Genomic DNA, 25,699 nt, shown 5'->3' on the forward strand with positions numbered 1-25,699 from the left:
TTGCATGGCCTCATATAAACACCGAAAAGAAAAGTGACAATCAAAACAGTGCAATGAGCTGACCTAATTTAGTCAACTAGCTGAGTAGTGCTATCTTGATTCTCTTAAACATGCAAGAGAATTGTTTTTCTTCTAAGTTCTCTGGTCTCGGTAACTTTGTTGTCAAACTTTTTTTAAGAAAACTATTTAAAAAAAATCTTGAATAAGTCCTTCTCACTCGGGCAAAAATTTGTACTGGTAAGTGGGAATATATACACTACCATTCAAAAGTTCCAGGTCATCCAGACAATTTCATGTTTTCCATGAAAGCTCACACTTTTATTCATGTGCTAACATAACTGCACAAGGGTTTTCTAATCATCAGTTAACCTTTCAGCACCATTAGCTAACACAATGTAGCATTAGAACACAGGAGTGATGGTTGCTGGAAATGTTCCTCTGTACCCCTATGGAGATATTCCATTAAAAATCAGCCGTTTCCAGCTAGAATAGTCATTTACCACATTAACAATGTCTAGACTGGATTTCTGATTCATTTCATGTCATTTTCATTGAAAAACATTTATTTTATTTTAAAAATAAGGACATTTCTAAGTGGCTCCAAACTTTTGAAGGGTAGTGTATAAGTGAGACAGGAAGAGAACAATCACCTAATTTATATAGATATAGATAGATAGATAGATAGATAGATACACACGTGGACAAAATTGTTGGTACCCCTCAGTTAAAGAAGGAAAAACCCACAATTCTCACTGAAATCACTTGAAACTCACAAAAGTAACAATAAATAAAAATTTATTGAAAATTAAATAATCAAAAACAGCCATTACTTTTGAATTGTTGGTTAACATAATTATTTAAAAAAACAAACTAATGAAACAGGCCTGGACAAAAATGATGGTACCTCTATAAAAGATTGAAAACTATTTGACCAGAGTGACATGATTAACTCAGGTGTGTCATTTAATTGACATCACAGGTGTTTCCAAACTCATAATCAGTCAGTCTGCCTATTTAAAGGGAGACAAGTAGTCACCCTGCTGTTTGGTGAAAAGGTGTGTACCACACTGAACATGGACAACAGAAAGCGAAGGAGAGAATTGTCCCAGGACATCCGAAAAAAAATTATAGACAAACATCTTAAAGGTAAAGGCTATAAGACCATCTCTAAACAGCTTGAAGTTCCTGTGACAACAGTGGCTCATATTATTCAGAAGTTCAAGACCCACGGGACAGTAGCCAACCTCCCTGGACGTGGCCGCAAGAGGAAAATTGATGACAAATTGAAGAGACGGATCGTTGGAATTGTATCCAAAGAGCCCAGAGCAACCTCCAAAGAAATTAAAGGTGAACTCCAAGGCCAAGGTACATCAGTGTCAGATCGCACCATTCGTCGTTGTTTGAGCCAAAGTGGACTTCATGGGAGACGACCAAGAAGGACACCACTGCTGAAAAAAACTCATAAAAAAGCCAGACTGGAATTTTCAAAAATGCATGTTGACAAGCCACAAAGCTTCTGGGAGAATGTCCTTTGGACAGATGAGACCAAACTAGAGCTTTTTGGTAAGGCACATCAACTCTATGTTCATAGACTCAAAAACCAAGCATACGAAGAAAAGAACACTGTCCCTACGGTGAAACATGGAGGAGGCTCAGTAATGTTTTGGGGCTGCTTTGCTGCATCTGGCACAGGGTGTCTTGAAAGTGTGCAAGGTACGATGAAATCTGAAGACTATCAAGGCATTCTGGAGAGAAATGTGCTGCCTAGTGTCAGAAAGCTTGGTCTCAGTCGCAGGTCATGGGTCTTCCAACAGGACAACCATCCAAAACACACAGCCAAAAACACCCAAGAATGGCTGAGAGAAAAGCGTTGGACTATTCTAAAGTGGCCTTCTATGAGCCCAGATCTGAATCCCATTGAACATATGTGGAAGGAGCTGAAACATGCCATTTGGAGAAGACACCCATCAAACCTGAGACAACTGGAGCTGTTTGCTCATGAGGAGTGGGCCAAAATACCTGTTGACAGCTGCAGAACGCTCATTGACAAATACAGAAATCGTTTAATTGCAGTGATTGCCTCAAAAGGTTGTGCAACAAAATATTAAGTTATGGGTACCATCATTTTTGTCCAGCCCTATTTCATTAGTTTGTTTTTTTAAATAATTATGTTAATCAACAATTCAAAAGTGATGGCTGATTTTGATTATTTAATTTTCAATACATTTTTATTTATTGTTACTTTTGTGAGTTTCAAGTGATTTCAGTGAGAATTGTGGGTTTTTCCTTCTTTAACTGAGGGGTACCAACAATTTTGTCCACATGTGTACATGTAGAGTGTTTAGCATGAAGCTAATTTTCAGCTTCCATCCCTGGTTGGGTTTTCAGTAAAAGTAGTCAGAGGACTCATAAAAACAGCACAGATAAGATTATAAACCTGGATTTTTTTTGAAGTTTTTGAAATCTTCTTTACATGAAGATTAAATTTAAATTGAGGGTCTACAACAATCGCAAGATACTTGAATTCTGTCACTGAAATGATTTCTTGATTTTGTGTATTAAATTTATTGTTGATTTGATCTCCTAACTGAGAAGCACATAGACACTCTTTTCCAGGTTTAATAGTTAGTTACTCCAGTTAGTTGTATACCTAACCAACGATTTACACCTGCGTTTACACAATGTTTACTTGTTTTATTTTCAAAATGTTCTACTAGGTAGTGATCATAATAATCCAAATAATGATCATAAATAGTTAGCTAAATGTGTTACTATAGTTAGCAAAATATAGCAAACAGGTGGCCAAGAGAAATATATAGCTAGCTAAATGTTACTGTAGATAGCTAAACATAGCAAACAGCTGGATAAAAAAAATATAGTTAGCTAAGCATAACAAATATTTCACTAAAGTAACAAATAGTTTGCTGAAAGTAATGAACATTTAGCTAAACATAGCAAACAGTTGGGTAAATGAAACTAATATTTAGATAAATGTAATAAATAGCTGGCTAAAAGTCATAAATACTTAGCTAAATATAAATAACATTCTGCTAAATGTAATGAACAGTTGGCTAACAGCTAAGAGTCTTTCAGTTCTTGTTTGAGGTATCTTCACTCATTCTTCCTTACAAAAGTCTTCCAGTTCTGTGAGATTTCTGGGCTGTCTGTCATGCACTGCTGTTTTAAGGTCTATCCATAGATTTTCAATCATGTTGAGGTCTGGAGATTGTGAAGGCCGTGGCAGAACCTTCAGTTTACACCTCCTGATGGGATCCACCGTGGGTTTTCAGGTGTGTTTAGGATGATTATCCATTTGTAGAAACCATCCTCTCTTTAACTTCAGCTTTTTCACAGATGGCATCAAGCTAGCGTCTAAAATTTGCTGAAATTTTATTGAATCCATTTTTCTTCTACTTATGAAATGTTCCCTGTGCCACTGGCTGCAATACAACCCCAAAGCATGACCCAGATAGCAAACTATGGGTGAATCAATGTTGAATCTATGCTGAGACCTAATGTAGAAATTATACAGAAAGCGCAAGGTTGATAAAATGTTGAGTCAACGTTTGCTTTTCAACCATAAATCACACTTTACCCAGATAGCAAAAGATGTTAAATCAATGTTGAATTAGGGTTAAGAAGGTTGAATTATGGTTACGGTTGAAGACTGATGGTTGGATCAACGTTGATTCAACAACATTTTGTCAACATTGAAGTTTGTGTTTAAAAGATACCATTGAATCTACGTTGTATTTTGGTTTAATTAAAATGTTTGACAGGTCAATGTTTAATTAATGTTGAATCTATGTTTGCAAACATGTAATCTATGTAAGCAAACGTTGACTCAACATTTTATCAACCTTGCGCTTTCTGTATAATTTCAACGTTTGGTCTCAACATAGATTCAACATTGATTCACCCATAGTTTGCTATCTGGGGACTGATCCACCCCCATGTTTACAGCTGGACAGAGGTTCTTTTCATTCAATTCTGTTCCCTTTCTTCTCCAAACATACCTTTCTCATTCCGCCCAAAAACTTCTATTTTAACCTCATCGGTCCACAGAACTTGTTTCCAAAATGCAGCAGGCTTGTCTATATGTTCATTTGCAAACGTCAAACGCTGATTTTTGTGGTGAGGATGTAGAAGAGGTTTCTTCTGATGACTCTTCCATGAAGACCATATTTGTATCTCTTTATAGTGGAATAGTGCATCACAACTCCAGTGTCTGTCAGATCTTTCAGGAGGGATCATGCAGTCAAACGTGGGTTTTCACTTGCTTTTCTCACAATCCTGCCAGCTGTTCTGTCTGATATTTTTCTTGGTCTTCCAGATCTTGCTTTAACTTCCAGTGTTACTGAGGACTGCTATTTCTTAACTACTTTCCAAACAGAGGATACTGGCATCTGAAATCGCTTTGCTATCTTCTTATAGTCTTCTCCTGCTTTGTGAGCGTCAACTATGTTCATTTCAGTGTTCTAGACAGCTGCTTAGAACAACCCATGGTGCTGATTGTTGGGGAAAGTTCAGATAAGTCTGGACATTTAAAACCTTTGAGACTGACATCACCTGGTCTGTCCAGATGATGACTGTGAACAATCCATGACACTGTCAGGCCTCAGCTTTCCAAAGGGGGCGGTGCATGCTATAAACTCTGCAGGGTGCCCAGACTTTTGCAGACGCTATCATTGTGTTTTCTGTTATTTTGAAAGTGTAAATGATGGAAACAAAATCTCCTTAAAATCTCTTTTTTTTTTTTTTTTACATATTAAGAATGTCTCATCTGTAATTTGATGCCTTTTGGACATTTTTCCATCTTTCTTTGGCTTCTTTATGCACATTAATACAATTTTTTTACCTGGGGTGCCCAAACTTTCCATCCCCACTGTATATGGAATCGCTTTAGATATTTTTAGGATTTTTTGGGAAGGTTTTTACTAATTTTCTGAAAATATTTACAAGAATTTTCTTGCCAAATTTGGGGGATTTAAAAAAAAAAAAAAAACCTTTAAGGAATTATTGGAATTTTCTTCCTGAAGGTTTTGCAAATTTTCAGAAATTTGAGGAATTTTTTTTGCTGATTTTTGGATTTTTTTCCGACAAGGAAATAATATTTTTTAGTGCCTGTAAATGAAGACAACAGGAAGGTTAACCGCTATGTAAAGGATGCAAACTTAGCCGAAGTTAAGTAGCTAAGCTAATGCTAACATATTCACTGCATCAAAGCACCTCTGACAGTTACTGGTCTTCTCAAACATAGCCGCTGTTGCCTGTGACTGCGATGAAGAAAGGAAGCTACTAACAGCTTGATTATTTGTTTCTGGATCATAATGTAGACTTGAAAAGTCAGGAACAGCATTTCCATGGTTACGAATGTTGTTGAACGGCTACACATGCAGCGACATAGTGATGTTTTACGGTGACACAATGAACGTGGATCTAACTTGGCTCTGGTTCTTTTTGGAGGAAAAGAGGTATTACTGTGTCTCTACGAAGCGTTTTCACTGGTTGCTATTCGTTTTAATGCATATCCGTTCAGCATAGCTATCCTTTATACTTCAAACTGATTTTATTTCATGTAGTTTATCATACTCACTTACACATCCTCTACATCCTTGTTGTTGTACAGTGGTGTTCATCTCTAAAGAAACTGGGAGACATGCCACGTTATTGCGTTAGCACACAGCTACATGCAAACTCAACAGGAAGTATTCCTTTAAGGCTAAATGAAGCACTCCTGATGTTCAATCACATTAATCAATCCAACAAAGATCTCTAGTTGCAACCAATCATTTGACAACCAGTTTCAGATCTTTCAGGAGGCTGTGCATATTGAGAGAAGTTTAAATTAGTTTTTTTCCATCAAAAATATAATTCCATAATATGATGAACACAAATGTGAAGTGAACAGTTGCATGAAAAGTTATTCAATCTCTCTGACATTTCTGGCAAAATGAGCAACATTCCAGCTGCAGGCAACTAAATCATATCAGAGGGGAAGAGTTGGTTTATTGAAATATAAAACCAAAGCAACAATCAAGATTTCATTCATAATCCATCCAAAATTTCAACTTTTTTACAAAAAGCAGGTTGCAGAATGATCCAACAACCTATGAGGCTGTATCTTCACCCTCTATGAGGCCGTATCTTCAGGTCCTATCAGGCCGTATCTTCAGGTCCTATCAGGCCGTATCTTCAGGTCCTATCAGGCTGTATCTTCAGCAGCCTTTAGCTCCAATGACCTGCTGTAGATGGAAGGGAATTGTCTCCAACAAGCTTCTTGCAGCTCCTTGGGAATTTTAGTCCATTCCTCGTGGTCCATGGTCTCCATCTCAGCGATGTTCTCAGGTCTACATACTGCAGCAGCTTTCTTCAGATCCACCACAGTTTCTCCATTGGGTTTAAGTCTGGATTCTGTGATGTCCACTCTAGAACCTTCCAGGCTTTCTTCTCTAACCAGCCTTTGTTGGTTCTGATGCGTGTTTGCGGTCGTTGTCTTCCTGGAACGTCCAATTAAGCCCAAGCTTCAACTTCTTCATGGACTGAGGGACGTTCTTGTCCAGAATATCCTGGTACTTCCTGAATCCATGGAGCCTTCAATACGTTGGAGATTCCTGGTTCCATTAGAAGCAGAACACCCCCACAGCATCCTAGATCCACCACCATGCTTCACAGCAGGCAGGGTGTTCTTCTCCTCATAGGCCTTGTTCTTTCTCCCAAACATTTCTCTGATCCATAGGACCAAAGAGCTCTAGTTTGGTCTCATCAGTCCATAGAACCGACTCCCACAACTTCTGTGGCTTTGATAGGTTGGTTCTAGCAGACTGGAAACCATTGTTCTTGTGGTGTGTCTTCAGAAGTGGTGTCAGTCTAGGAGATCTGGCATTAAGACTTTCAGCATGGAATGTGTCCACAGAAACATCAGTTCCTCTTCCAGCCAGATCTTCCTGCAAGTCCTTGGCAGTAAGCCGAGGGTTCTGGTCCATCTGTTTCCAGGAACCTTGATGTTCTCACCAACAGCTTCTTTTTTCCACCATGTAGCGTAGCCACAGTACAGGTGGCTTTGAATTTACCAACGATGCTTCCAACAGAGTCTCTGGGAACATTCTAGAACTTGGAGATCTTCTTGGACCCATTTCCTTTCTGGTGCAAAGCAACTCCTCTCTAAACTTCAGGACATCTCTCTGGTCTGAATCATGGTGCTGCTAGAGGACAAAGTGTCCTCATTTTATACACGAGTATTAATGTTTCACTGTTGGATTCTCCTCCAGATGTCTACATTCAGGTGGATGGATTAGAGTTGGACTGCAGGTATCTGGATTTACCAACATGTTTATAGGGGGAGGATCATTTTGCAACCTGATTTTAGTAAAGTAGTTCACATTTTGGATGGATTATGAATTAAATCTTGGTTGTTGCTTTGGTATTATATTTTAATAAACTAACTGTTCACTGATTTAGTCGCCTGTAGCTAGAATGTTGCTCATTTTACCAGAATGTCACAAATGTCGGAAGGGTCGAATCATTTTACATGAAACTGTAAATCCAGAAATGTTTGTATGACAGATGAAGAGGAGCTGGACAGGAGAGGATGGTTTGATAGTTCATTCAGCAGTGATACTGTAAACTGTACAGGAAGCAGAATGTGGTCTCAGCTGTTGGTTTCATTCTTCGTAATGCCAGGACAACTTATTATTCATCTTTAATAGATGAGAACAAGAACAACCCTAGGTTTCTCTTTAGCACTGTAGCCAGGCTGACAAAGAGTCAGAGCTCTGTTGAACCTTGTATTCCTTTAGCTTTAACCAGTAACAACTTCATGAGCTTCTTTACACATAAAATAGTTATGATTAGAGATAAAATTAATCTGGCCCTTCCTACAAATGTCACAGATGCTTTTGAATTGGCTGTTAGACCTGATGAATCTTTAGAATTCTTCACTCCTATATGTCTCTCTGAACTAATTTCAACAGTTTCTACATCCAAACCATCAACATGTCTTTTAGATCCTATCCCAACTAGACTCTTCAAGGAGATTTTACCTTTAATTAATTCTTCAATGTTAGATCTGATTAATCTCTCTCTAGTAACAGGCTATGTACCACAGGCTTTTAAGGTTGCTGTCATCAAACCTTTGCTTAAAAAGCCCACTTTAGATCCAGATGTGTTAGCTAACTATAGACCGATATCCAACCTACCATTTCTCTCTAAAATTCTGGAAAGAACAGTTGCAAATCAATTATGTGAACACTTACAAAGGAATAATTTGTTTGAAATGTTTCAGTCAGGCTTCAGAGTGCATCATAGCACAGAAACAGCTCTAGTGAAAGTTACTAATGACCTTCTCATAGCATCAGATAATGGACTAGTCTCTATACTTGTTTTGTTAGATCTCAGTGCAGCGTTTGACACAATCGACCACAACATTTTATTACAGCGTCTAGAACATTCAATTGGCATTAAAGGGACAGCACTGGACTGGTTTAAATCCTACTTATCAGATAGGTTCCAGTTTGTGTATGTCAACAATAACTCTTCTGAGCATACTAAAGTTAATCATGGAGTTCCTCAGGGTTCTGTCTTAGGACCGATACTTTTCACATTATACATGCTTCCTTTAGGCAATATTATTAGGAAGCATTGTATTAACTTCCATTGTTATGCAGATGACACACAATTGTATTTATCTATGAAGCCAGATGAAACTGATCAGTTAGCTAGACTGCAAGATTGTCTTAAGGACATTAAAACCTGGATGACTTTTAACTTCCTACTGCTAAATTCAGACAAAACTGAAGTCATTGTATTTGGCCCCAAACATCTTAGAAACTCGCTTTCAAAGCAAATAGTTACTCTGGATGGCATCACATTGGCCTCCAGTACTACTGTGAGGAATCTTGGAGTTATTTTTGACCAGGACATGTCCTTTAACTCACACATAAAGCAAGTCTGTAGGACTTCCTTTTTTCACCTGCGTAATATTGTAAAAATCAGGAACATTCTGTCTCAGAGTGATGCAGAAAAATTAGTTCATGCTTTTGTTACTTCCAGGCTTGACTATTGCAATTCCTTATTATCGGGTTGTCCAAATAGTTCTCTCAAACATCTACAGTTGATCCAAAACGCTGCTGCGAGAGTACTGACAGGAGTTAGCAAAAGAGATCATATTTCCCCTATACTTGCTTCTCTTCACTGGCTTCCTGTTAAATCCAGAATAGAATTTAAAATCCTTCTTCTGACATATAAAGCTCTTAATAACCAATCTCCATCATATCTTAAAGATCTGATAGTACCATATTATCCTAGCAGAACTCTTCGCTCTCAAGCTGCAGGCTTACTTGTTGTTCCTAGAATTTCTAAAAGTAGAATGGGAGGCAGAGCCTTCAGTTATCAGGCGCCTCTCCTGTGGAACCTGCTCCCAGTTTGGGTTCGGGAGGCAGACACCCTCTCTATTTTTAAGACCAGGCTTAAAACGTTCCTTTTTGACAAATCTTATAGTTGGGGCTGACTGGGTGACCCACAGGGGTTCGGCTTGTGTCTTCATTTGCACAGCTGACTCCTTCTTGGACGTCCCTTCGTTCTGCCTCTAGTCATGCTGCTATAGGCCTAGGCTGCTGGGGGACTTTTCTTGACGCACTGAGCCCTTCTCTATCTACCTTTACATTTAATATGTATACCGTTATTGCAGTACATTCACTCTGTTTCCCCCTGTGCTATTTCTCCGAGTGTCCCTGGTCCCAGAGCTGGATGCTTCAGATCTGCGGTTGATGTTCCACCGGCTGGTCCAGTCTCCACCATGTCCACTGTGGGATGCTGCTGCTGACCTTCCTCCAGCCCTCTGCTTCCAACTCCCTTTTTCCACCAGTCAACTCTGCATTGCCTTCACTATACTGTTATGCTAACTTACATACTGTTTGAATTTTACTGCTAGCTATATATGGAGTATGTTTAATGTCAGAGCCGTACATCATAAGAGTAAACTATGAGTCAGTTTTCAATGTTAGCTTATACTTTGTCTGTGTCACATATCCTGTCATGCATGTATCCAAATGTGTGTTGTGTTTTCCGTGCTTTCCCACCCCTCCCTCTTCTCCCATCCCTCCCCCTTGCCCTCTTCTGTCCTTCTCAACCCGCCCGGCCAGCAGGCAGATGGGTCCCCCCTATATAGAGCCGGGTTCTGCTCGAGGTTTCTTCCCTGTTAAAAGGGTGTTTTTCCTTGCCACTGTCGCCTTTGGGCTTGCTCTGGGGGTCAGGCATTTGGGTTCTGTAAAGCGTCTTGAGACGAGTTGACTGTAATTGACGCTATATAAATAAAATTGAATTGAATTGAATTGAATTGAATGTGGTAATGACCTCTGATTGTTCATGGCCTGGAATTGTCAGCAGTTTGATCACAACACAAGATGGTCTCTGGTTATTTATGACTGTTTAATGTTTGACTATCGTTTAGTTGATTTTTTGATTTTGTTGATTTTTATCCACAGATCAAATTTTGGGAAATAAAAATCACAGCAGTGGAATCAGACTGAACATTAGCTGAAGCTGTAAGTCCTCCTTCTGTAGACAAACAGCTGTTAGCTTAGCATTAAAGTGTGTTCACATTGGGGAATTTTCTTCTGTGATATATACTGTGACATAAAAACATGCAGGACTTTTCACCAGATGAATTAAGCACCTATATTTGCAAAGAACGAATCATTCTACAGTGACTGGGGAGACTTTGTGGGTCGAGCATCTGCACAGAAAAAGCTGACTGTCAGATCTGAATTTGCACTCATCACACAGATCTTAATGGTGCTGCTTTGGGTCAACACCAGCCTTTCTGCAACCAAAATATTAACATACAGCTGATGCTGCAACCAAATCTTTCCTTTTAGTGTTTCTGTCCTGGGCCTCGTTCATTTTGCTGTTGAACTGGAATGTTCACGGACAAAAAAACAAAACTCTGTGCATCCCAGAACTATTCAGTCAGAATAAATGATGTTTAGACAGACTTCTCTTGTTCTACGCTTTTTATGGAATTGTGCTGCGTCTTTGATTCTGGTATTTTCTCAGCTGAGATAAGCTAGCTACAATTAGCTACATCTTTCTACCTGCTAGCTCTGTGGCCACAGAGGGCAAAGACAACAAGCACAGAGTGAAACTGATGAAAACTGAATGTTCTAATCAGTTCCTCCCACATGCTGGACGGTTGCAGAGCAGCAGAAATGTTCCACTGTTTACCTGCACTCCAGAAACCAGTTTACTGTTTGCAGTCCGGATAGACGAGGTAACGTGTTGGCATGCACTGGAATCCAAATTTACATGCACTTTGGTCATACAAATTGAAAATCTAACTGTTTAAACCTGTTTCAGTCCCCCTGATCTGATGATGCTTGTCAATTCTCTACTGTACACGATGTTTCAGACTCTGTTTCCAACGTTTGATTTCTTAAGTGCACATAAACAGTGACCAACCCACATAAAGCCTCGATAGGTGGATTTTAATGCTAGCAAACGAACTGCGCTACAGCTCCCATGTTGTTTTGTGTTTGTTCTCATCAGTTCACTGGAGTGGATGGAAGCAGCACTGAGGGACGAACCACAACCTGCTGGGTATCTGCGCCGTTAAGCTGCTTTAATATTTGGTTTCACTTGCATCAACATTTAGTGATGACATTAAATAGTAACTGTGTTGGGGATAATAAGGTGAGGTTTCTCTGAGTCATACAGCAGTTAGCCTGGAATAGTGCCGAACACAAGATGGCCGCCGTCACTTGGTGGGGCGTCGCTCTGTGTAGAGGAGCAAAGTTTCTCAGTGTTTAAGGACAGTTACTGTAGATAATAAGGGCTTCATAGCCTGAGCTCGTTGGCCACCTTGGAGGCGATGTTTTTGAAGGCTATGGACGTGCCGGAGATCCTTTTAAAGCGCACCCCGTTGAGCGAGAGGCGGGGAAGTTTGCACACCTCCATCTCCCATTGGACGAGGCTGTCCTGCCGGGCGTCTCCGTGCACGCAGAACAGCAAGTAGCGCTCGCGCTGCTCGTAGTCACAGTTGTTGGCGTCCAGAATCCTGCGGATCTCCTTCATCATGTCCCCCGGCTCCATGGAGGACGTGGTCTTCATGCTCCAGGTGAAACGCAGCGAACGGGGCTTGGACTCCCGACCGTCCTCTTTGGGTTCGCCGGATAAACTCCTGTGGGGAAGGACAGCGTTTACACCATCACATGGAACTGTCTGCCAAATGACACCAAAACATTTGCTGCCAGGCTTTAGCCAGACCCATCAATGATGTTTCAGTCTCTTTACACTGCTACCAGTCTGCTGTAGATGGATCTTTAGGTCTTTAGTCTCTCTCACTGACCTTTTCATGCTGTATTCACTGGTTGCACTCTTTCACAAGGATCTGCAGTCAATGACCTCTTAAGTCTGAAAACATGCTTTTATCAGATGGCATTTCCAGACTTTACCTCAGTTTTATTGTACTTTGAGCTTTCAACACTGTATTGGTTTCTATACACCAAATAGCCTTTTATCTGGTTTGATTTCGCTGCCTTGTCAAACACTTTCTAACTAGGGTTTGAAATAGTTTTCTATAAAGAGCATCATGTCAGAATCCCAAGCAGAGGCGTATTTTGTATATATTTGGATAAAAGTAAAAGACACTTTCAAAAATAATGCTGTAAATGTGATTTCTCAATAAAGTTCTTATTGTAAAGCGACTAAATCAAATCAACATTGGTGTTTTTCCACCAGCAGCTACTCGACTCTACTGGGTTTGTGAGGTTTTCCATCAGGACGTAGTTCCTGGTACCAGCTACTGTTTTAGTTCCTACTGGGCCGGGGTTCCCAGAGAGCTGATTGGAGCTGATAATGTGACGTCTACAGAGTGCAGGCCTCTGATTGGACAGGGAGTGATGACACACCAGAGCGACTCCTTCACCAAAACCAAACCCGACATTTAAAAAAAAAAAACTGGCAACAGCGACGGTGCTCACTGATCTTCTTTCACCTGAATCTGACAGAAAGCCACAGACGGAGCAGCAGGTGTACCATCGCCTCCATGTCCTCCATTTTTGTGTTGCGTTTGTGTCGCACACAAATGATGTTAAAGGACTTCCGGGTCGCCGTGCTATGACGACTCCACCCACCATGAGGTGGAACTCAGTGGAATGGAAAACAACCTAAACTGAGTCGAGCTGAGTAGCTGCTAGTGGAAAAGTGTGATGTGAACACCTTTTCCAAGCACCTCTGGAGAATTTTGCTGAGTTCTGTGGTTCAGTTTGTCTCAGTGTCTCTTCTAGTGATTCCTGACATGACGCTGAGATCAGGACTCTGTGGGGGAAAGTAACGTCTGCACAGGAGGCCAGATGTTCCACAGCTGTGACTGACCTGCGTACGAACTTGGAGGTGATCTTTCCGATGAGGGAGGTGGAGGTTCCCCGGTGAGGCGTGGCCAGCGCCCCCGCCGTGTGCTGCGACAGGCTGGGCGAGGCCGGCGGGCCGTTGTAGGTGGCGGGACGTCGGTCTCGGAGCTGAGCGCCGTGGAAGGTGGAGCGGCTGGAGGAGCCTCGGGGGAAGCGGGTTCGGTCCGGTGTGGCGGTGCTGCCGCTGCTGGTGACGCTGAAGGCTGAAGGCGACGATGGAGGCTTCTGGGAGGAGCTGAGGAAGGAGAAGACTCTGATACACTAGAAAAATGTCCCTCTCAAAACAGGAAAAAAAAATCTTTTCAAAGAACTTTTACCTTGAAATAAGTGAAAAAATCTGCCAATAGAACAAGTGAAAAATGTCTTGGTAAGATTTCTTGAAATAAGGTATGATATTTACAATATTGAGATCTTACAATTAGCTAGAGAAACTTATTTTAAGCTCTATTTTACCAGGATTGTCAACCTTAGGTGTCTTAATCCTCCTGTTGTCCTCATTTTCGGCACCAAAAATATTGTTCCCTTGTCTGAAAAAAATCCAAAAATTCAGTGAAAAAAATCCCCAAATTTATACAAATTTGCTAAATCTTCAGGAAGAAAATTCCTTAAAAGATTTCCCTTAAAAGTTGTATTTTTTTAAAAATTCTCAAATTTGGGAAAATATCTAAAGTGATTCCATATATATATCAGCAAAAGTCCTAATATTTTCTTAAAGAACATTAAAAAAAATCAACCAATATCCAGCGAATTTTTCCGAATGTTCTTAAAGAAACCATTTTTTAACATTTCATTTTTTCCACCAAAAAATGTTGAAAATGTGGAAATTTTCCCTGTGAAAATATATATTTTGTCCACATTTTAAACTTTAAAACGGGTCAATTTGACCCACAGGACGACACAATGGTGAGTTTTCTTGTAAAATTCAACTCAAAACAAGATAATTTCAACACTGTTTGACTTAACAAGATATTTAAGATGCGTTGTCTTAAAACAAGTCCCTCCATCTGATCAAATGTCTCTTGTTAGTGAATTTATCTTAAATCAAGTGGGATGAGACATTTAGACTAAAAATAAGACAAACAGACTGTCGTCCTGTGGGTCAAATTGACCCGTTTTAAAGTTTAAAAATTTGGGAAAAATATAAATATTTTCACAGTGAAACTTCTGATGTCCACATTTCCAAAATTTTCGGGGAAATTTTTGAACATTTTTTGGTGGAAAAAAAGAAATGTTGAAAAAGATGCTTCTTTAAGAACATTCAGAAAAAAATCAACCAAAATCCAGCAAATTTCGCTGGATTTTGGTTGATTTTTTTTCTGAATGTTCTTCAAGAACATACTAGAATTTTTGCTCGTATATATGTAATCACTTTAGATATTTTTAGGATTTTTTTTGACAGAGTTTTATACATTTTTGAAAACATTTAATATTTTTTAGATTTTTTAAAAATCTTTATTTATTTCCAAATTTGGGGATTTTTTTTAAATAAAACTTTTCAGGGAAAAGTAGATTTTGCATTTTTTTTAAATAAATTTGGAGAATTTATTGCTGAATTTTTGGATTTTTTTCAGGCAAGGCAACAACATTCTTTGGAGCCGTAAATGAGGACAACAGGGGTTAAGACACCTGGACTGACAATCCTGGTAAAATAGAGCTTCAAATAAGTTTTCCAGCTAATTGTAAGATCTCAGTATTCTAAATATCTCTTATTTACAGAAATCTTACCGAGCCATTTTCACTTGTTCTATTGTCAGATTTTTTCACTTATTTCAAGGTAAAAGTAAAAACTAAGTTTTATTTTCTTGTTCTGAGAGGGTGTTTTTTGCAGTGCAGACGTCTGACCTCTGGTACTCGGCGTTGTCGTCGATGGGGGGCAGGCAGGACTTCATGGGATGTCCTGAGGCTGACATGGACTTGACGTGACGAGGACGTGTGGAGGAGACGGTCGCCCCAGGTGACGGGGAGGGGGAGGCAGCAGGTACCTCAGGTAGACTGAAACACAGATCGATTAGCTATTGATCTGGAGGACCACAGCAACTGATAACGGAAACTCCCAGAATGCATCTCACCTGCTGTCCTTCCCGTTGGGTATGGCAGGCGAATAGCGCTCGGTGCTGCTCTTCTCATAAACATACGTGTTCCTCCGAGTCATGCTCTGGAACACACACAGTCGGTTTAACCAACAGTGACGGTACAAAGTGCTGCTAGCGCCCCCTACAGGCTGCAGGGTTCAATACAGCTCAACAAACCCTGAGTCCACACGATCTCACAGCTGCCATAAAACTTCAACTGTTTGGTCTTAATGGAAGAACACGATCATCAGGGCTCATGACTGACACACAGGTCGGCCATGCTAAACAACTGTCCTCAGATACATCAAATGGAATTTAATTTCATCTTCAAACTGCCTCCTGAAAGTCGTACACTGATGAAAACTTTACGGTGCCAAACTGGAGCAACTTCAGTGTCAAGTGAGGATCAGGGAACGAGGAATGACCATTAAAGACCACTGTCACGAAGCATTGAGAAGCTGTGTCGAGCTAAAAGTTTGTCCTGAGGGTGGCGCTAGAGCAACAGAGTGAAGGGAACCACTGAGAGCAGCAATGAGACTGCAGGATCATGAGGAGTCTGACACAATCAGTCAGGGTTTGAAAGGATTCAACATGAGGCTTCATAGATCTGCTTCATAAGAGTTCTACTGGAGGGAAGTCAGAAAAAACACTGATGAATCTCTGCAGCTCCTGACTTTGAGCTGAACACAACCTGTGTAGCTGCTGCTAGCGGGCTTACTGCTGACGTTTGTCCAGCTGCTACACTCTGTTCTGGGTGAATAAACAGAATCCACACGACAGTGCAGCAGAAAAACTCATGACAGTCGATTTAAACCTCCTGTCGTCCCACCAGTCAAAATTTACCCGTTTTAAAGTCTGAAAATGTGGAAAAAATATACATTTTCACAGTGAAAACTTCCACATTTTCAATATTTTTTGGGAAATTTTTGAACATTTTTTGGGTGGAAAATAAAAAGAAATGTTAAAAAATGTTTCTTTAAGAACATTCACATAAAAATCAACCAAAATCCAGTGAAATTCACTGGATTTTGGTTGATTTTTATGTGAATCTTCTCAAAGAAAATATTAAAGTTTTACTGATACACATGGAAACACTTGAGATATTTTTAGGATTTTTTTGGAAGATTTTTGCTCATTTTTTGAAAATATTTACGAGAATGTTCTTGCCAAATTTGGGGATTTTTTTTTTTAAAAATAAAACTTTTAAGGGAAACTTTTAGGAATTATTGGAATTTTCTTCCTGAAGATTTTTCAAATTTCCAGAAAACTGGTGAATATTTTTGGTGAATTTTTGGATATTTTCTGAGGCCAGGAAACAGTATTTTCTGGTGCCTGTAAATGAGTGTATCAGGAAGGTTAAGCTGCTGCTGAAGGGTTTGACATGCTGCTGTGAATCGTGGTTCTAAAGGTCCAGTACACTGTTCAACCCTGAACTCTAATCCAGGACCTGGTCTGGGGTAAACCCTGATCCTCTCACCCCTGAGGCGGTGGCTGACTTCCTGCGGTCTGGAGCTCCCATGGGCGAGGCCGGGTCGTCCTTCCTGTCGCTCTCTACGCTGTTGGCATGGCAACGCTTGGTGTGGGACACAGGCGGGGGGACAGAGGGCGCCACTGAGACACAAAACACAGAGAGCCTAAAGACGGATCCAGGAAGAGCATATTTTACAGTAATTACCAGCTTGTGAACTGAACAGTCTTCATGTTTCTGATTGGACATGAACTCACCGTGGTCACTGAACCGCCGCTGCTTCTGATTGGTCGCTGTGCTGCGAGAGTGGGCGGGGGACTGGCTGGACCCGTTGATGTCGCTAACAGGTCGTGGTCTTTGAACCAGGTTCCCGCTGGAGAAGGACTCAGTGGAGACTTCAAACTGATGGACAGAGAGACAGCAGCTGATCAGCTCATCTACTGACTGTGTAGATGCTGACATTTTGAGAAATTAGACTGTTGTGGAGCCTTAAAGTTGGATTTTTTACTCACTCAATGTGCTAAGTTAAGCTAAATCCACACTTATTTACACAACGACCTGCTACGACATTAAACCAGCTGCCTAAAATCCTGCAGGTTCTCCTCATGGCCCTCAGCAGCTCAGAGCCTCTAAAGATGCTTTTCCACCAGCACCTACTCGACTCGGCTCGGTTTAGGTGGTTTTCCATCATAGCTGAGCACCACCTCATCGTGGGTGGAGTCATAAAACACTCTCCGTCCTCCAACATGGTCTCCAATACTCCAGTGGTAGAGTCGAGGTCACTCTTCCTCCCGTTGATCACCGGTCGGTGCCGTAAATGGCGTCTATTTGGATAAACCACTTCCACCACCTCTGGTTTGACCCAGTCCAACCGTTGTGGTCTTTGATGGAGTGATAGTCACTTTGGAGTTTCTTCATCTTCTCCAGACACTGTTTCATTGTCCTGCTGTATCCATGGACAGACATCCACTCAGAGATCCCTCTGGATTCTTTGGTCCACCACCAAAGACAGAAAAGTCTCTTCATTTGTCCACAGGTCAGGTGTGTCATCACTCCCTGTCCAATCAGAGGCCTGCACTCTGTAGACGTCACATTATCAGCTCCAATCAGCTCTCTGGGAACCCCGGCCCAGTAGGAACTAAAACAGTAGCTGGTACCAGGAACTACGTCCTGATGGAAAACCTCACAAACCCAGTAGAGTCCAGTAGATGCTGGTGGAAAAGAACCATAATTGTGTCTCGTGGGGTCTGGCACTAAGATCTTTGGGTTCTGTGGGTTATGAGGTGAGGTCTTTGCATGTGGTGGATATGAGATCAGACTGGGATGTGGGGGAGTGGAGGCCGGACAGCAGCTTGGACCTCTAGTCATGTTCTTCAGGTCTTCTTGAGCAGTATAGTGGTGGCAGTGAGGGCGGTCGCTGGCATTAACCAATCTCATTGCTTCTGTCTGATGTCTGTAGTAATGTTTCGGTGTGTGGTACTGCTTAAAGTAACAGCAAAAGTCCAAAGAGCCAGAACCAACCTCAGCAGCTTTCCTCCCCAGCAGCAGGTAGGTTGCAGTCACCTCGTTGTACTTCTGACCGTCCAGCGCCTTCCTCACTTCCTCCTGAGGAAAGCCCATCGTGCCCATCAGCTCTGATGAATCAGAAAGAACAGAGTAGACAAAGACATGCCTTTTAGTTTACTGTAGTGGTCATCACACATTTACACGACATATTGAGTAACTTCTCAGATCTATGGAGCCCAGACATGAATGAAAAAGTCTGGCTGCTTATAGGACGGTCCTGGATGAAGGTCCTCCAACCTAACAATGGTCCTGAGTCTGTGCTGCCACATGACTACTGGAAGGTTTTCAGTATTTCAGGAATTATGTGTGTCAAACTGCACCATTTATCAGCCAGCAGGTGTGAAACCAGAGAGATTTGTTGCAATTCCCTTTATTTACACTTGATCTCATTTAGAAACTTACCAAAAATAAACTACAAATACAAAAAGAAATAACTTTCACTGCCATCATGACTGAGTCGACTGGGACCAACAGACGACAAAAAAAGTTTGTAGTATTTGGCTGAACAGGAAATAAACAAAATAAACCTTAGAGATAAAGAGTCTGTAGAAGTGGGAAAAATGCATAAAGTTAAAAATCTATAGCAGGGGTGTCCACCATGAGGCCCGTGGTCCAAAAGTGGTCCTCCAGAGGGTCCAATCCAGTCCTCAAAGTGTAAAAATTACAGAGAAGACATTAACTGCAGATTGTAAATTAGTAAAAGTATAAATTTAAAATCATTTCTAGCCCATGACAAGTTGTTTGGATCAGAAAGTAAAATACTAGATTGTTCTTTGTTCTTTTGTCGTTTTGTGTCTCATTTTGTAATATTTTGTCTGGTTTTTGTTGCATTTTTTTGTCTGACTTTCATCTCATGGTTTTGTCGCTTTCTTTCTCGTTTTTGTCGTTTTGTGTTTCCTTTTTGCGTCGTTTGTGTTTATTTGTCTCATTTTTGTCGTTTGTTCATTTTTCTTATCGCTTTGTAACTTGCTTGTCTAATTTTTGTCTTTTTGTTTTGTTTTGTGCCGTTTGCCATTTTGTGTCTCATTTTTGTACTATTTTGTGTTGTTTTTTGTCTTTCTTTTAATCTAACTCTTGTCGTTCTGATCGTACAGTAAATCTGGTCCACTGCAGATCAAAGTGGGCTGAATGTGGAACCTGGACTAGAATGAGTTGGACACCGCTGGTCTACAGCACATGGAGCTGTATTTACTATATATGACATTTCATAACACCTCCAGACACTTTGAAAACATGTTGATTAAACTTTTGTAAATAAATATCCAAAAGAATTCAACAGATTTTTCAGCCTTTGCCAAATGAATGGTGTGAATGTCCGGTCTGTGTCTGACCGATGCGTTTGAGGTCATTGAGGTCTTGTTCTGGTTCGGTGAACGGTTTCAGCTCCTCTTGCTCGTAGCCGACGTTCATCCATCGATCCTTCATGATTTGCTGAGAAACAAAGAGGAACGAGTGAAGCTGTTTCAGTTCAATTCACGGTGATTTCCATAGTCCTGACAACAGATCCAACAGATGTCATCTCATAGCACCTCACAGAGGGGGAAGACCTTACATATGCTCACCTCTGGATTCTCTACGATATAAAACAACAGAATCTATATTTTTGGGTGAGACCAGTCGTACGCTGGCTGACATGCTGTTTACCTGCAGGCTTCCTCGTTTCCCCGGGTTGAGGACCAGCAGCTTCTTCAGCAGGTTCTCACAGTCGGTGGACATGTAGAAGGGAATCCGGTACTTCCCTCTGAGAACACGCTCCCTCAGCTCCTGATCACGCACACAGTCACAGTGTTTACAGAAGGACGCAGTTTTCACACGTAAACATCCTGATTGAAGAAACCCCGATAAGGCCTTATCTAGGTTTAGGACAAAGAATGTCATAAAAATGATCGTATTTTATGATTAAATGTTCTTATTCCTTGGAATACCATACTCCTGTGTGGTGTGTAATCATTTTCCATGAAGCGCTGTAAAAAGAAACCACGGCCTAAGCGGCAGTGAACTACAGATAACACATACCAACACGTAGAACTCCTGCTGATGTTTCTGTATAAAAGCTACGCTGCTTCTCGCCTTTATCATGGGTTCTGTTCATGTTGACTCTTTGCTGCAAGCAGAACTTTGTTTTGACTTGAGAGACAAATTACACTACTTTTAAACCAACAGCTAAATAAGGACAGTATGGTCTCTACTGATCTTTTACCTTCATTGCTACCATACGTTCCTTATTCAGTTGTTGCTTTAAAAGTAACAAAATTCTTAATCAAGAAACGTCAGAATGAACATAATCCAACTATGACGACTCTGAGTGTGAATTTGGAGAAGACCTTTCCTGACAGAGGACTAGCTGATGGATCAAGTTGTCCACAAAGTCCCTCAGAAGTCCACAGATCTTACATTTGTGTCAGGGTCTGTGTTGTCCTCGCCGTCTGAGTTCCTGTGAACTCTTCAGTGGAACCTTAAGTCTCCTGAAACTGTAGTTTTTGGTGCTGTTTAATTTACAGAGAGGTGTTTCTGTTAATTCGGCCCTGATGGTCCAACCTTGAGGTTTTGTCCGTCGAAGGGCAGCGAGCCGCTGACCAGCGTGTACAGAATCACTCCCAGACTCCAGACGTCCACCTCCGGCCCGTCGTACTTCTTTCCCTGCAGGATTACAGAACTACATTACCCAGCAGCCCACTGTCCCACAAGGTCAAACTTCAGCCTGATCTTCACTACATTTTATGAAGGAAAATTCCCGGGTTTTGTTGTCTATATCGACTACATATGACATTTTCACGTCTTTCATTTCACTCGTCTTTCTGAAACATTTCCGTGCTGTTTGATCTAAAGAGTGGATGTACTGTTTATTTTGGGCTATTTTCTCCTGAAGACAGATCACATTTGAGTCTTCATTAAGGCTTTCGTCTTCTCAGACAACAAAAGTGACAGGAAGTTACCTTCTTCCATGTTAACTAACCCTCCTGTTGTTCTCATTGACAGACACCAAAAAATACACCTAAGAAATTCCCCAAATTCCTGAAAATTTGCAAAATCTTCAGGAAGAAAATTCCAATAATTCCTTAAAAGTTTCCCTTAAAAGTTTTATTTTAAAAAAAATTCCCCAAATTTAGCAAGAAAATTCTCGTAAATATTTTCAAAAAATGAGTACAAATCTTAATAAAAAAAAATTATAAACCAAAATCCAGCCAAACTCGCTGGTATATTTATGATATTGATATTTCTGTGACTCTTCTTTAAGAAACATTTTTAACATTTCTTTTTTTTCCACCAAAAATATTCAAAGATTTCCCAAAAATGTTGACAATGTAGACATCAGAAGTTTCACTGTGAAAATCTATATTTTTTCCACATTTTCAAACTTTAAACGGGTCAGTCTGCCCTGCAGGACGACACGAGGGTTAAGAAACCAAATAATTAGCTCATGATAAGATCAAACATATTTCCTTCTCTAATTTCTTCATTTTAGAGTTTTCTTCTCGTGCGTCTTTCACAAACAGTTTCCATTATTTATTCTCTCCTACCCCCCTTCTTCCTAAAGATACTAAATATGTGAACTGAGGTGATGCATCCTTAGCAGGTGATGTCGTGCAGGTGTGGTGGGAGGAGCTTCGTTCACCTGGAAGAGTTCAGGAGCAGCGTACGGTGGAGACCCACAGAAAGTGTCCAGCTTCTTGCCCAACGTGAACTCGTTGCTGAAACCAAAGTCTGCTATTTTAATGTTCATGTCGGCGTCCAGCAGGAGGTTCTCCGCCTGAGAGACAAACACAAATCTACCTCCTTAGGAGCAGCGATAAAAATAACACCGGATGTTTAGCACTGAAGCTAACAAACCAAGTACAGTGAATTCATTGTGCTTCATAGATGATTTATATCTACAGAAGTGTATAGCATTCACAAAAGAGGAAAATAAAATTATCTGCAACTAACAAACTACATAAAGTTTGGTAATTAGTCTGTTCTGTACCATCAATGATATTTAAAACAACCAGTTTAAGTTTTTAAAGAAGTCAAATTGGAGAAAAAACATGATTTTATCAATTTACTACAATTTGAATTCAGTTTTAATCAAACAAACCCGATTTTTTTTGCTTTAAATGACACATAATATAAAGTTGGTATAACTGCCAACATTTTATGAGAACACAACTCATCAAAACGTCTATATAAATCAGTTCCTTTCATTTTTTTATCTTGCGATCACTGAAGCTGTGGTAGCAGGTATCCTGAATTACTTTTTAGAGGACAAAACCAAAAGACGCACTGACAATAACACAACTAAACACGCCCAATAAATGCTTCACAACAACAAAACCAATCCTCCGTACACTGACCAGTCCCTCCAGGAATTCGCGATCCCAACAATTAACGCAAATTCAACCAATCTGCATGAATTCTGCGTGACCTTGCAGTTTTGTCCAATCACTGCAACTTTTCAGCAATTTTGTCCCGCCTCCCTTCAGTTCCACCAATCACAGCAGTCCAAACGTAAAGCACGTACGTCACTGAATTCACTTCCTGTTTATGGTCTGAAGATGCAGACATGTCCCATTCTAATGTCTCTCATTTACCAACAAAAATTACTGCTAAAGACGTGAAAAACAATTCCCTGATGTTCTTCACCAAAGCGGAGCTAAACTGTTTTATACCCGAGCAATGTTGAAAAGTGAGTGAAATATTATAGAATAATAAATATCACTGTGATGGAAACTGTTGCATTTTTACGCCACTGACAGATATGTCCAAATATGATTCATTCAGCAGTAAATGATCATTTAGTGCCTTTAATCTACCAACCAGGACCTGGCTGTGTGCCAGCTGGTGGAGATGGGTTGAAGAATTAATTTAGGAATAAATGTTGTCATTTAAAATGTTGAAACGTGTTCTAAAAGCAGAAAAAAATGCAGCTTTTTAGTAACTGTCACTGTCTGCCGCAATGTCATCAACAAATACGCTTAAAACATCGCAACTTACATCGCAATGTTTTTAAAAAGCTGTCGCGAATTCAGACGTTTTAGGGACGCAACAATCTGGAAAAAAGCCACGAACTCCTGGAGGGACTGACCCACAAATCACACTAATGAAACACAAAACAGAATAAAAAGAGACGATGTAAGAAAACAGGAATACATTCTCTGTTTTTCTTCTACTATTAAGAATCTGGAACATAGAGGAGAACATTTTAATGTCGTCAATCCCCTTAAACTTTGATTTACTGAGTCTACTGCCGGTTTATAGACATGTAGGAGGATGAAGATTAAGGATGGATGAGCAGAATGGATGGACCAACAGCAACAGCACTGTGAGCATTCTGGACTCCAAGGACTGAATGTAGTGTCTGGAATGACACAAGTCCCTGTTCTCACTGTCATAATCTGTCATCTGTGCACTCAGTGTTGAGGTGAGACACAAAGACAGAGAGAGGCAGACAGGGTGACGTTTGTGTTTTACCTTGAGGTCTCTGTGAACGATCCTCTTCTGGTGACAGTACTCCACGGCTGATACAATCTGACACAAACACACATGTAGAAAAGAAAGAGGTGAAGTGTTAGAAAGCAGCTGTAGGGTAACACACCATCTGAGGCTCTAAAATACAGAAAAAGATCATTTCACTGCAAAAACTCTAAATCTTGCCAAGTCTGTTTGTCTTATTTTCAGTCAAAATGTCTCATCCCACTTGATTTAAGATAAATTCCCTTAGCAAGAGACATTTCAGCAGATGGAGGGACTTGTTTTAAGACAAATATCTTGTTAAGTCAAACAATCTGGAAATTATCTTGTTTTGAGTTGAATTTTACAAGAAAACAAAATAAGTTTAACACTCTTGTCGTTCTGCGGGTCAAATTGACGTTTGAGAATGTGGGAAAAAAATTCACAGTGAAAACGCTCTAAAAAATATTAGAACTTTTACTGATATATTTGTAATCACTTTAGATATTTTTAAGATATTTTTTTGGAAAATTTGTATTCATTTTTTGAAAATAGTTACAATTTTTATATATTTTTTTATTAGTTAAATTTTTATTTCTTGCCAAATTTGGGAATTTAAAAAAAACTTTTAAGGGAAATTTTTACGGAATTTTCTTAATGAAGATTATGCATATTTTTTTAAATAAATTTGGGGAATTTTTTTGCTGAATTTTTGGATTTTTTCCAGACAAGGCAAAAATGTTTTTGGTGCCATAAATGAGGACAACAGGAGGGTTAAGACACCTAAGCTTGACAATCCTGGTAAAATACAGCTTAAAATAAGTTTTCCCAGCTAATTTTGAGATCTCAATATTCTAAATATCATATCCTTTTTCAAGAAATCTTACCAAGCCATTTTCACTTGTTTTATTGGCAGATTTTTTCACTTATTTCAAGGTAAAATTTCCTTTAAATAATTTTTTTTCCTTGTTTTGAGAGGGACACTTTTTCTAGTGTTCCAGTGTGTCCTGAGGGTGGTGCCAGAGGACAGATGTTCTTATGGGAGACTCTGGGTCACAAATGTCATTGGCAGACTTTATTAGATGACAGAAACTTCTTTAATCCGCCCTTAAGAGTGGATGATGAGACTGAGGACTGCATACTGGACTCACCTGGCGGAACTTAGCTCGGGCCTCCTTCTCCTTCATTCGTCCGTGAGCCACCAGGTAGTCGAAGACTTCACCTGAGACACAGACAGTCAGGTGAGCTCATCTCACACACCTCTGGCTGGAAAGCTAAACCTCTGTGTGATGTCACTCAGAAGCTCCTCCCCCTCTTACCTCCGCTGGCGTACTCCATCACCAGGTAGAGAGTCTTCTCCGTTTCAATCACCTCAAACAGCTTCACTGAAAACACACAGCAGAGACACTGAGGGGACGGTTTCTGAGGAAAGTTATGGATGAAGGAGACCAGATGAGGAGGAGGAGACTCACCGATGTTTGGATGTTTGAGGATCTTCATCACACTGACTTCTCTGAAGAGCTGAGGAGACAACTGGAGTCAGTGAAGCTGATAGTTGGATTAGGTTCATTTTGTCGTTCATTTGTCGTGGCCGGTTTGACAGACTCTGACAAACCGGCCACGTGATAAAAGGACACGTCACCAAACGTCAGATGACGCTCTGAAGAAGACAGCAGAAGCTGTAGAAACATGTCAGCAAAGGTAATACAACTTTAATGAATTGTCGGTTAAAATAAGCAATGCTATCGTCAGTGAAGCTG

At 40.3% G+C, this 25,699-nt stretch overlaps 1 protein-coding gene across 3 annotated transcripts in view; it reads right to left on the reverse strand.

The window, feature by feature from the left end:
* Nucleotides 1-11,589: 11,589 nt before the first annotated feature.
* The window catches only part of LOC110961294 (serine/threonine-protein kinase MARK1-like), a 30,667-nt gene continuing 16,557 nt past the window's right edge, over nt 11,590-25,699 (reverse strand). For 2 of the 3 annotated variants that reach the window (XM_022208849.2, XM_022208850.2), the window contains 15 exons: nt 25,412-25,460; nt 25,259-25,324; nt 25,091-25,161; nt 23,961-24,017; nt 22,129-22,263; nt 21,051-21,152; nt 20,157-20,276; nt 19,844-19,943; nt 18,468-18,580; nt 17,204-17,348; nt 16,956-17,089; nt 15,476-15,561; nt 15,249-15,398; nt 13,372-13,641; nt 11,590-12,175 (listed from right to left, as the gene is read on the reverse strand). In XM_022208849.2, coding sequence (XP_022064541.1) covers nt 11,833-12,175; nt 13,372-13,641; nt 15,249-15,398; nt 15,476-15,561; nt 16,956-17,089; nt 17,204-17,348; nt 18,468-18,580; nt 19,844-19,943; nt 20,157-20,276; nt 21,051-21,152; nt 22,129-22,263; nt 23,961-24,017; nt 25,091-25,161; nt 25,259-25,324; nt 25,412-25,460 — 1,941 coding nt within the window. In that variant the 3' untranslated portion in view covers nt 11,590-11,832. The remainder of the gene's footprint in view (nt 12,176-13,371; nt 13,642-15,248; nt 15,399-15,475; nt 15,562-16,955; nt 17,090-17,203; nt 17,349-18,467; nt 18,581-19,843; nt 19,944-20,156; nt 20,277-21,050; nt 21,153-22,128; nt 22,264-23,960; nt 24,018-25,090; nt 25,162-25,258; nt 25,325-25,411; nt 25,461-25,699) is intronic. The other variant, XM_051946445.1, reaches the window with a different exon arrangement.

Source organism: Acanthochromis polyacanthus, chromosome 3 (assembly GCF_021347895.1).
Source record: "Acanthochromis polyacanthus isolate Apoly-LR-REF ecotype Palm Island chromosome 3, KAUST_Apoly_ChrSc, whole genome shotgun sequence".
NCBI classification, from domain to species: domain Eukaryota; kingdom Metazoa; phylum Chordata; class Actinopteri; family Pomacentridae; genus Acanthochromis; species Acanthochromis polyacanthus.